Source organism: Bactrocera dorsalis, chromosome 4 (genome assembly GCF_023373825.1).
Source record: "Bactrocera dorsalis isolate Fly_Bdor chromosome 4, ASM2337382v1, whole genome shotgun sequence".
Taxonomy (NCBI): domain Eukaryota; kingdom Metazoa; phylum Arthropoda; class Insecta; order Diptera; family Tephritidae; genus Bactrocera; species Bactrocera dorsalis.
This window is the reverse complement of record NC_064306.1, coordinates 46,200,246-46,213,672: the sequence shown is the minus strand read 5'-3', so window position 1 is coordinate 46,213,672 and position 13,427 is coordinate 46,200,246. Positions and strand designations below refer to the sequence as shown.

At 34.5% G+C, this 13,427-nt stretch overlaps 1 protein-coding gene across 15 annotated transcripts in view; it reads right to left on the bottom strand.

The window, feature by feature from the left end:
- LOC105234191 (proton channel OtopLc) overlaps positions 1 to 13,427 on the bottom strand; it is a 121,647-nt gene that overhangs the window by 19,874 nt on the left and 88,346 nt on the right. For 7 of the 15 annotated variants that reach the window (XM_049456528.1, XM_049456532.1, XM_049456530.1 and 4 more), the window contains one exon: positions 2,485 to 2,592. The exons of the other annotated variants lie outside the window; for them this stretch is intronic. In XM_049456528.1, the coding sequence (XP_049312485.1) occupies positions 2,485 to 2,592 (108 nt within the window). The remainder of the gene's footprint in view (positions 1 to 2,484; positions 2,593 to 13,427) is intronic. 15 annotated transcript variants of the gene reach the window in all.

Here is a 13,427-nt window from a genome sequence, read left to right as displayed (position 1 = left end):
CGCGAAGCTATTCGCAAAAAGATGCTAGAATTGTAGGCCGCCAACTCTTACTTTTTATACCACGATAATGCACCGTCGAATACTACATTGATTCTTCGTAAGCTTTCGCCAAATTTTCCACCAATATCGTGCTGCAATCATTGTATTCGCCTGAATTAGCTCAGTGTGACTTCTGGCTATTCAGCAATCTCAAACTACCGCTCCGGATAAACCGTTTTGAGTCAATTGAAGACATTAAACGGGAATCGTTAGAATCTAGGAGGATTAGATAAAACGTTGGCCCAAATGTATTAGGGCCAAGGAGAATAAATTTGAGGAGGACGATATATGTACATTTCGAAGAATAAATTAAGGATCTTAAAATTATGAATAAAGTCTTACTAGTTTTTTCTCAGAGTAGTATGTCTTCTCATGGTACTTATGTGGAATATAAACGCTCGATATAAGTACAGAGTGTTTACAAAATGTTGCATAGAGTAGAAGATTCTTTCAAGATAAAATCTCTGGCGGTTCGTTCAACTGCTTTAAATCGCGTCGCACAAATTAGCTTATCGCTATGCCCAAATCGTGTTAGTTTGCAAACACAAAACTTGCTTATTTACATAAATTTTTAGAAATGTTTAGAAATTAGAAATAGGTGTTTCGAAAGACTGTAAATAAACCTAAGTCATTATTGCTTTAATGAATAGCTCGTTTGTACCAAATTATTATTTGACTGTGCTATAGTGTCTAGGTTACTGTGTTCTCATAAGTCAGACTAATCTGTTATTCGGATGTAGATTAAATGTCTATAACGTAAAAAATATAGGATTTTCTTACAATTCAAATTGTATGTATACATCTTCCACTACATTCAGTTTATTGCATTATTCAGGCTAGGCGCTTCAGTTACTTTTTCAGAGGAGCATTTTCACGAAATACTTACAAATTCACATTATTAGATTTCTTGAGAAAAGCAAACATACTTCAAGGTTTGAAAGTTTTCTATATTAATTTCCCTGTTTTGCTTTTTCTTACTGTTGTTTTGCATAGTATCATGCTATTGGGTTGTTTGAGTATGCTTAAGTATAAAATTTCACATTTATGCAGTCAAGGTCTCTGCGGCCTTAAACTCATTTACATACAAGTTTTCTATGCTTAATGCAGCAAAATTCTGGAAATATTTCAATTATATTTTTTCTTAATAATTTTTTTTATATTTTTTTTATTATATTTTTTTCTATTTTTTTATATTTTTTTTTTTGTATTTCTTTTATTTTATTATTTGCTTTTTATGTTTCTTTTTTTGGCTAATATGATATGGTAGCATTCCAAACATAAGTGTTTCCATTTCAATTGTTTGCCATTTTTCAATTTTGCACTTAAAATAGATTTGCAAAAATTCCATTTTAGAATACGCAAATTCTGAAATTTTTGCAAAATTTGCACAAGTGGAAATTTATGGAATTTCGAATTAATAAGATCTTGACTCTCAACAGATCAAGTATCATAAACTTGGCCGCTAATTAAATGTAAAACATAAATGCCAGCAAGAGCGAGAACACTTGTATTATATAATGAAAAAAGGTTTTGGCGAAATTGTTTACAAAAATCAAAGAAATCTGAAAATTATTAGCAATTTTGTGGCGCACACGTCACGATTTTATTAATTATTTTTGTATGTTTATAAAAGTAAATCTTTCAAAAGTTTCTAATAATATAGAATTTCTAATAAATATATTTTACTTTTGATGTGATTATTTTATGTTCGTGAAATGTGATTTCCTGCATGCCTAAATTGCCCTTCCATACCCAGTTGATTTGGCCACTTGTTGTATGCCGAGAGGCGTCTGCTGCCCACAAGCAATTATCTACAATGCTGTGAATAAGCTCACTTGTTGTTTTACTATGCTATAAAGCCGAGGGCTATGACCATTAAATTATGTCTATTGGTTATATTTAATATTGTAAACACATACGCTTGTGGCGGCAACAGCTTCCAGCCTCTTCGGCCGGCATTTCGCTTGAAGCGATGCCAAAACAAAAACAAAAACAAATATTATGTTATATCGTCTTTAAATGCCGTTATTGGCCTCTCGAAGTGGTTAGTTTTAACAATTTGTTTCGGTTATACATACACATGTAACTACTTTTGGGTACACCTCAAGTATGACACTGCGTATGAGTAACTTTTTATATGATTTTTTAATATAAGCGAATTAAACATCCTGATATTGAAATGTAAATATTTTTATTTGTATTTATACTAATATCTTTTATTTTTGTATTCCTGTCGTGATAACCGGTGATACACTGGCAATCAGCATATTAAGCCGATAAAATGTAACCTTTCATCTTTAACCATAAAATACCCGAAACGGGTCTCTTACCTTCACCACATACAATAATCCCCCACCTTCTTTTTCCAATACAATTAAGTATTAAAAAATTTTCTTGTTTTTTGAAAAAAAAATTTTAGTATACCTATTACATATTGTTAATTACCATAGCTCAATTGGTCCGGTTATTATGTTAGTTTGATATGTGCCATGCACGGTGATTTTAGCTGGTAGAAAGCTTCGATTTGGATTTGGCTTTATTGAATAGCAAACCCTGCAACAATAACAATTTTCCCAAAATTAAATTCAATTCAGTTGTCAGCGATTTCACTCAAACTGGAAATTGTGCTGTACACAATGTGAAATTCCTTGACTGGCGGGGATTATTACAAAGCACAAACAATATTTTGCTTCGGATCAAATTACAGTGGGATGGAGTAAACTGTAGGAAAGCACGTATGGAAAACAAAATTTGTTATTAGGCAGAAAAAGGGAGCTTCACTGATTTATGTTTTTGTGTAGTTGTTAAATTTTCATGTAAAAAAAGTGAAAAACAAGCGCTAATTTTTTTGCGTAGGTGTGTTAGTAGCGGGGAAATAAAATTGTAAATAAAATATTATCAATTGCAAAAGTCAAAAGCTTTTTCACCGCAAATTTGGCAAATTTAAGTATATGTGTATTGGATTGTTAAATGAGCGAGTAGTAAAAAATTAGCAATTTTCTATATAATATCATGTTCATATTAGCAATAAAGTTGAAAAAATTATGAAAATGTTTTAAAAAAAAATTATATATTAAAATTTTATTAAAAAAAATAAAAGTATATATGTATAAAATAAATTCATCATCTGCTTGGCAGTTTCACTCCTGTAATAACCATTTAAACTTCTTTTTGCAAGTAAACATAGCTTAAAGTCGGCGAAAGCCACACTAGTTCAGACTTGATTCCCAGAAAACTTCATATCAAGCCACTCAACATATAAACTACAATCTTTAATGGAAAGAATATATTTTTCACACAATGAAATAAATGATTCAAATTCTTTTTGAATTAAAGGAAATATGAAAAAAATAAGTATAAAGTTTTCCTGTGGAAATTGTTTCGTTTTTTTAACCCTAAATCATCCCTACTAAAACTCTTTTGCCGAACTAATAAAATTAGTTATTATATTTCTTCCTTGAGCGCTTTATAATGAGTCTATAGATAAAATAGATTTTCAAAAAAATCTGTTAATCAGTCATGAATAACATATATTTTCTACCATTTATCATTTATTTAAAAAGTTCCTTCGAAAAACCAATTGTATTTCTTTTTTGATGATTCCAAATAAACTGAAATTATTTTAGATATAATCTAGTCTTTCTAATTTAATAAGTTTCCCAAGCAAATCAAAAGTCTGAAGTTTGTGCCAGATTTTATGGAGTTTCTCAATACTCAAGATTTCCACTACCAAAAATCTTTTACTTTTCGAAAACAAATTTTGAATTATGGCGCAATTTTCTGCACTGTGACTGTGAGATTCTCATAAAAGTGGTATTTTGGATCTACAAAACCAAGCCGATATGTTTTATGGTGCATTGGTCTAGTGGAGGGCGCTCGAAAAGACTACACTTCCTATGAAGCTTGAACGTCTACAAAAAGCGGTTATCATGGGCATAATCGGTGCACTGAGGACTATACAAGCAATGTCACCATAATGCTATTTTACACATAGCACCCGTTAACACTGCCGGCAGATGCATTGCAGCAAAGTACGCTCATAACCTGAAGGAGCTGTCCATTTGAAGGGGTTCGAACAAGAACACGTCAAAATTCTCCCCTCCTTTAACTGCATTCCTGAAAACTTGGATCACTGCGGCGCAGAGGCTACTTGTGGCGACTTTTCTGTGCTAACATACCAAGTAGTCACTAGAGAAGATGCGCAGTGAATTTCTTCACGGATGCGTTGAAGGAGCTCATTAACTAAGCTCCCACAACTAGTAGTAAGCTACTTCGTCATCAAACTCGATTGGCTGCCTACTCATTAGAGCGGTTCGAGTTTGTTTCTATATCCGGGAAATCCGGCTTTAGACCCATAGTCGGTTAGGCAAAGTTATTCAGAATGGTTTTGAAAACTGCAAAGCCAACGAGCTAGCCAAAGGGTATACCCTTACCGCGCTCTTATTGAAATGAGATCGGATTGGATCTCCATTAACATGTTGAGTTCTAGCACTGGATCAATGGCCCTGCGTGCGCTTAGCAGGCATTGATCGACGTCCCGTTACTGTGCGACTGCAAGATCCCTTTGGGGTTTTTACAGGATATTGTGGAAAGGCCAAAGTTATATGGAGGAGGATGATGTCAAAACATCCAGGCAATTTCTCACTCATTGTCCAGCATTGGGAAGGATGAGTTTGAAACATTTTGGCAATCTTACCTTCGGCAAAAAAGAAGATCTTATGATTTATTTTATAAGAGTTTCAGGTAACACAACAGTCCTGTGTTCTAAGTTGTCCAAGTGGGATCCCTGTTAGTATCGACCTCTTAACCTAACCTAACCTTCTTCACTGTGTCGATGATGTGAAATTAAATGGTGTATCATTGATGATTGATCGAACTATTTGCGAAAATAGCAATCTTCCCATTTTACATATACTGAAATTACCAAAATATCAGCAACCGTCTAATGAATATCCAAAAACCTTCTATATCTCATAAACTAATCGCTGAATTTTAATTATGATTTGGTATAAAATGGATGTAATCTGTGGGCTTGTAGCTCATTTCCAATATTACGACGTTTTAAACATCTCCTGCGAATTTTTCATTTCAGTAGGTAGTCTAGACAGCAACAAGATAGTATGACTTAGAAAAAATATATACCTTATATCTGATATACGTGTTTCTCTTATTAATACAAGTACTTTTGTTCATTATAACACATAGGTGACCTATTCGCTAACAAAAGTATGTGTTACCCTTAACAGAGTGTAAAGAGATTTGATACCTGATATATTTTTTCTAAGTCCTACTTCAATATCGCAGATATATTTTATTCTTAAGTGAAATAGAAAAATACCCAATAAACCTTAAGTCGATCTCCGCGATTGAACATTCCTTTTTGAAATGAAGTGATTCAGTTTCAGCCTCATAGACCTAAATCTAAATATTACTTGAAACGTACAGGTGCTTTAAAGTTCACTTTTGATAGAAATGAAATCACAAAAGGGTGATAATGTAGCGGAGAAGCAAAGGAAGACTAAAATAGAAACATATTTTTTTAAATTTCATTAATTTTAATTGTTCACAAATGTTCGGAAAGGGTTCTGCGAGTCATTTGGCCCCAATGTAACCTATATACGTAGATATTTTCATTTTTTCTTGAGTATTATTTGATTCGATATCGCAATCTAGTGACTCAGATACAAATATATTTTCGCAAGAATCTGTTCCAAATAGTCATTTCTGCTAATCACCATGGTTCGAGGTAGATATTTCGAACTTAATTTGTACTTCTTTATTTGTTGGTTTCGTTTTTTATTACATAGAAAGTGAAATCATTTTTATTCATATAACCACTTTCGGTGAAACAAATATTTCAATGAATTCTCCATTTTTCGAGTGAGCCAAAATCAAACAAATCAAAGTCGCTTTAAAGCAAATAAATATTGCATAAATTCACACAAACCTATAAAAAAATACTTTTTATTTAGACTTGCAATTATTTTGTGGTTGCACAACTCATTGCACAGTGAAATAAATGCAAAGCAAGGATTTGCATATATTCATCTACTTACCAAAGCATGAATATGTATTTGGTACATGTGTCTGTAGGTATGTATCACACTTGCACATTCCAACATCATTCGCACAAAATTGACGGGATTTTATATTTCTTTCGCGCAAGCATTTTGGCCGCTCGCACACTCACCAACCATTTAAGTGCATTGCAACAAAATGGAAAACAACTTGACTGCTGTTTGTGTATTGTAATGCTGAAAGCAACAAATATTTACACCAACAACACACCACTTGCGCACAAACCCAAGCGCCGTCCACCCGACTGCTACCCACTCACACAACTATTCAACCATCAGCATCATCATCACCATCATTATCATCAACATCACCATAATCATCATCAACATCAGCACCAGCCATGTATTTGCCATGCCTGTAAAGCGAGCGCACAGCTTGTTGAGGCAGGTTAAAATATGCACAAGAGGAGCGACCCAATTCTGCAGCGACGTTCTTATTATGCGCAAGCGCAGCCAGCTCCCCGGAAACGTACAGCCTGAAACGAAAAACACCTACAAAACTTATGAGCTGCAACGCAGCGGCGGGTGCGCAGGCGGCCGAACTGCTTGAATGGCAGTTGGATTATTGGTGCGCTTTCATCCCCTGGCTTCTCCTCAAATACAGCATTAAGCCAAGTGCACTGCGCTCGAATACACAAAATATCATCCAGTTTGTGGCAACATGGAATACAAATATCCCGCTTGCTCGCGCCGTCCATACTCTTTTCTAGCTAAGATGCGCTTGACAGGCAGCCAATGAAATATTCTGGTGATTTTTGTTTGTGTGGGATTTTTGAGTTTCATTTTTTCTATTCAGACATGTCATTAAAATTATATTTTACTGCTAATATTTTTAATATTTTAGTCCATGACTTGGCCACTTAACAACTTGTAAATTCAAAAATAAGTAATTGGAGATATACAATTATCAAATTGAAAGCATTCTCCAGAAAATGCATTATCAAATCAGATATTGAAGGTTATGTGTGCCAGGGTCAGACACCTATTACTAAACTTTATGCAAAATAGACTGCTTTTACCCTCCGAAATATTTCCCTTCAAATTTCAAAATGAACCTTTTTGAAAACGTAATTATATAGGGTATAGTTTTTTTTTTCGTATTTCTCATCAACCTCAAATGTTTAATTTATTTCATTTATTTTATTTTTACATTTTTGATGAACTTTAATGAACCAAATATATTGAAGGCATTTCGGTCTACTTTACTCCATTAAGACTCCTTTTTTACTATGATTTTACCGAAACAAATTGTAGTTCGATGGCACAAGGTGAAGGCTATTTGGTGGATGCATCAAACCTACCAAGCCAGTCTCTCTCAGTTTTTACCGAGGCATCAAAGTTGTTGTGTGGTGTTAGCGTTGTCCCGATGGAAGGCGAAACCCTTTCTGTTAGATTTGCCCGTTTCGTTTTTTCGATTGCTTGCTTTAATCTCATCAGTTGTTTACAGTGAAATGTAAAATCAATGGCCCGTTCAACTAGGCTGGAGCAGCTCATCCAAAGTGGAAAAATGATTCCTCTCCTAACCTATCAAACACTTAGCATAACCATTCGAGGTGTCAATCCTGGCCTTGCGACCATTTGTTGAGGGTTACCACGCTTGTGACCATGATCTTTTTCGCTTTGTTGTCGTATTTGATCCACTCAAATTTTCGTCTGCGGTTAGAAATGGTTCGATTTCATTCGCTTCAAAGAATCGTAGATGTTAATTCGGTCCATTAAATTTTTCACAGACAATTCATGTGGTACCCAAACATCGAGCTTCTTTTTGTAGCCAGCCTTTTTTAAATGACAAAAACCGTTTGATGATGAATGTTAAGTTACTTGGAGATGTCGTGGCTGCTTATGTTATGGTCCTAGTCAATCCTTTCCATAATTTCATCGACTTTTTGAACGATAGGTCGACCAGAGCGAGATGTATCTTCCACATCGAAATCTCCAGAACGGAATCGAAGTCAGATAAAATATTACTTGATTTAAAGGAAACCTGGGTCCAGATTCGAACCATTAAAAATTCAGATACCTCAATTAGAAATAGAAAGCTAACAATGCTGATTTAATGCTACTGATCAACAGTACAAGTAATCCATAAAGAATAAGAATTATTTATGTACAGAAGAAGTAAGGCATGCGTCAGAAGACATGTTTGCGCTTGGTTGGCAAATCGATTACTTCTAATATTGACATAAAAAAGGCTTAGACTAGAGAACTATCTTTTAAAAGTGAAAATGCCTAAAATTCTTAGGTATGTAGAAAAAAACTTCAAGATCAATAAGAAACTTTTGGCTAGAACATCTCTGCTTACAATACGGTAGAAACAAACTTCGTCACAGAGCAATTTGGAAGAACATACTATATACTTATATAGCAAGGGATATTTTGGGCGTTCGGTTTCCAATGAAGCAATCCCTTTTTAGGGTTTTACTCAATTCGGTTTGTCATTTCATAACAAATGGACTTACTCCGGACCTATGCTTGCAAATCGTGAAAATTTTGTTCAGCAATGAAGCTCATTTTTGGTTGAATGGGTACATTATTAAAAAAAATTTTCGAAATTAACCTGATGAAACTCCACAAGTCATTGTTGAGACGTCGATACATCCTGTAAAAGTTATTGTTCAGTGTTCTCTATGGGCAGTGAGAAGCACTGGTGCATATTTCTTCAAAAATGAAGCCCGCCATATGATTAGTGATAAATGATTTTTTCGCTCCTGAGTTGGGGAATATTGATATGGACGATCCTCCAACAAGACGGTGGTACATGCTATACAGCCAACGAGACGTTCGTCTGAGCTGATAAACCCAAGATAATTACAGTCTTGAAGGAGAATCGGCAAGTTATTGCTGACAGTCGGCCCGCATTTACTGCGAAATGTGCTCGAAAATTGTGCCTATCGGCTAGAATTTATTCGAGCCAACCCTTATCTTTGAAATAAAGCTCAATTATGGGGGATAACATTATACACTATATTAAATTTCTTCTTAAAATCCACATACATATCTAAAGAAAACACCCTTTATGTAATATAAGGGTGAGGTTCTAAGTCAAACTTGTTAGCAACTGATTTTATGTAAATTTTAAACATTATAGTACATACATATATGCTCGTGTCCCATTTGCCAATATGTACATACACATAGACCTTTATAGCTGGTGGTGTTCTTCTCCACTCCCGCCTTCTTGCAACAACTTCGCAAACTGTTAAACACACTTCATTAGTTGTCACCTAAAATGTAGACAGTTATAACTGATTTCTAACATTTCAACACCCTCGACCTCTCCCATAGCAGGGTGCCTCGGTTGCACTTATGCAAATATGCAAACTTTTTCACATACTTCACTGGAAAAAACGGCTCCAACAACAAAAACAAATATTAGAAATATGTTGCACAAGCGATATGCGAGATCTATGCTGCACCTTTCACCTTCTCTACCCTCTGGCGTTTCTAGTCCGTAGCTTATGACATTATTTAACTCGATTCCCCACGCTTTATGCTGATTTGCTTTGGGGCATTCACAAGCATTCCTGCACAACGTCCGACATTTCGCCTCCCTCCACACACCCCCAGAAATGGCACGTTAGCTGCTGTTGCACGTACATCGACAAGTGTCCAATGGCATGTATGCAACATGCCAATGCATACACTCAAATATTCACACACACACATATATATATAGAAATACATGTGCCTAAGCATGTTTGTCGAGTATTCAACATTCAAATCAGTCAGTCACTCAGTCAGCGTGCCCTCGTTGCATGCAGCTTGCTTTGTTGCTACCCTATGCGCGCCATAATGTGACAATGTGCAACTTGATGTTGCAAGTAATTCATCAATTTCATTGCATTCTTTATTTTACTGCCGCTGTGTTATGTCTTTTTCCGCGTCTTTTTTCTCCCTCTTTCCACGCTTTGTCCCACCGTTGCTTCGCCTGCAGCTTGGTTGCGTAATCTCATGCCGGATTCACAGTTATTCCAACAGGAATGTCATTTTTATAGCAAAGTCTGTGTGTACTCTTGTTTTTGTTCTTGTTGTTGCCACTAATACAATAAGGTTCATGTTCGCAGCCATGATTTCCTTGTAAACGCCGCGTTGACAAGTCGTTCATGTCGGAGTGCGAAAATTGTTGGAGTGTGCAAATTGTTTGTTGTTAACATTGTTTGTGTTTGCCCTAATGCTGTGCAAATGTATGCGTGTAAGTTTGTCAGTTGAAAGTTTTGTATGTATTTTTATACAAGTAAGTTTGCTATTAATGAATGGCTGAAAAAACACTGTTTTTGAACTCTGAATGAAATCTGTTTGCAGTTAAAGTGAATACTGCCTTTTTATTATACATATATGCTAAAAAGGGTTTATTATATCAATTTCTAAATATCGGGCTGAAACTTTTTCATCTACATACATATATCTTTCTCCCCAATGAGCTGTTCATTCGACGGAATCGCCGTTATCGGACCACTAAAGCATATAGCTGCCACATAAGCTTCCAAAATCTTGATTTGCATATTTACTCAATTTTGTGAAGATAACTCGTCAATTAAAAAGTTGTTCAAAAGCACTTGATTCCCAACGTTCAGTTTGTATGATAGATATATTTATCTGATATCGATGGTTACGACATATGAGGAGCTTTTTGAGAAGAAAAGGCCATGTACAAAATCTCAGATCAATATCTCAAACACTGAGAGACTAGTTCGCGTCAATACAGACAGACGGACATGGCTAAATAGACTCAGCTAGACATGCTAATCATTTATGAACATTTTTTATAAGGTCTTTCTCGTTCCCTTCTTGGTGTTTCAAACTTTATATGTTCAGTTCAGTGTATAAAAAAATCAGAATTTAGTTTATCTAATGTGATGACATTTGAAATATTTTAAGCTCTTTCATTAATACACCTAAGGTCTTAGCTTCAATAGTAAGCAATTTCTTATTTGATAACATCGGCCTTTAAAAATAGCTGCTCCTTATTGGAATACAAAAAGGCAAAAATTGTAATCCATATGTAGCTAAAAACTCACTTCTGCAAAATAAAGTCTTTCGTTATAATTCACTGTTCAGTCCACTCAGGCTCCCACGAATTCTCGCAGCTAGGACATAAATAAAATACGAAAAGTTCGTTAAAAGCAAGCAACAACTGAAATCAGACCAGAGTATGCGGAGTTTGCATAGTTTGTTCGATTTATTACGCTCGAAAATTGAAGACAACCATCCTTCAATCTTTCTACATGTTATAACAAATAATTGCTTTCAAGAGGCTAAGTGGTATAATTTACGATAATTCAGAAACCCACTTAAAATTCACCACGACAGAGTTTATAGAAATACTCGTATTGCTGGAATGGCAAACTTTTAACGGTTAAATATATTGGTCGCTTTGGTTACTGTAAATGTGTTGAGAGCAGGGATTGACTTTATATTTTTGATCAGTTAAATACACCTCCCACTTCTTTCGGTGTATTAGAAGAATCATTCACCACTTTTTTATAGGAACAGCTTTGATGTTATATGTTAACATATCTTTTCTTTATCTACTGTAACTGTACAATAGCTGTCATTACTAAAAAAGTTATATATGATATTAGTTAAACTTTCTGAAGACTGGAACTCATCCACTATATGATATTGAAAACTTCTTGTTAAATATTATGCTCTTTTCTGGTTTACTTATTATACAAACTATAAATTCTATTTATATTTTTCTGCATTTTAACATACATAAATAAAACTGAAACTTGTTCAAGCTAGCTATCGGCTTTAATATCCTTTTTTTGAACTTCCAAGAAATTAAACAATCTCTTAATCAAAATTGTTGCTGGTGTTGGGCACTTTTCAACAATTTTCTTCAATGCTGAGCGACCTATAGCTTAGACAGAGTTTAAACACAAACACTTTGATTTTTCATTATCGTGAATTTTTAAAATTTACGAGCAAACATCTTGTAAATATTCCAAATAATATTGAAAAGACAATTTATGTCGATCTATGTAGCAGTGAATTGTTATGACCACGAACAGCAAGTTTGTTGCCCGAATACGAGCAAATTACTACTCTTCGTCTTCCACTCGCCTCCAAACTATGAGTTAACGCAACAAAAGTCTCCGTGTGTGAACGCAGTCTTACTCTTCCTAGATACTATGGGATCTCTCAGTAGTAGTATTTATTTTTATAATTTTATATTTTTTGGGGAGATCACAATTGAGAGCCGCTGAATATATAATATTATAGAAATAGTTCTTTTTTTGATGAGTGACGGAGTGTTTCTGTTATAAATCTGTTACACCCTTAACAAAGTATATTAAATTTGCCACAAAGTTTGTAACACCCAAAGAAAGAAAGAAACGTCACTCTATAATATATTTACATAAAGATAAATGATCATCATAACGAGCTTCACCTGTTCGTCCATCCGTCTGTATATGCGCTCACTAGTCTCTCAGTTTTTAAGAGATCAATCTGAAATGTAGCACACTTTTTTTCACAAAAAATTTGCTAAATTGTAGGAGCCGCCAATATCGGTCCACTATAGCATATGGCTGCCACACAAATTGATCAATCAAAATTGAGATCTTGTATGGATTTTTTTTTCATTGAACGCGGCTTCTTCTCGTAAGGATTATTGCTTAAGGCAATGGTGCAATCGCCGAAAAAATTGTACAGTATAGCATATAGCTGCCATACAAATTGAACGATCGGCATTTGTTGCTGGTTTCGAAAACTTTTTCATTTGTACATTTCCATTTTACATAGACTATTGCTCGATGCAGCGCTATAATCTCCGTAAATAATGTTTAGATTGAAGGACTATAGCTTATACTCGTAGTAGCTGGTCGATCAAAATGAAGTTCCTATAAGAAACACTTTTTTATTGGAAAAAATATCGTCTCGAAATTTTGTTTGAATTATTGGCCAAAGTAAGGCTAAACTATCTGATATATCTTCACGATGATTGATATGAATTATTGCCTAAGGCAACGGTAATTTTTTACTCGTATATCGGATTACTATAGCGGATAGCCATATAAACTGGCCGATCAAAATCGAATTCTTGTATGTATCTTTTATATTTATAAAGGATATTATATTTTCTATACAACTGCGGTTAAATTGTGATACATTTCGACAATATGAATTCTAGATAGTTCAAATAAGTCAATATAAATTATATATTTTTCTTCTTTTCAGATATTGGCAACTTTCACTTATAGTATATATTGAACAATCGCTTACGGTGAGTGCAAGAAAAAAATAATTTTATACTATTTTTATTTCATTGGCATTTATATATATTCATATGAGTATTTAGTGCATATT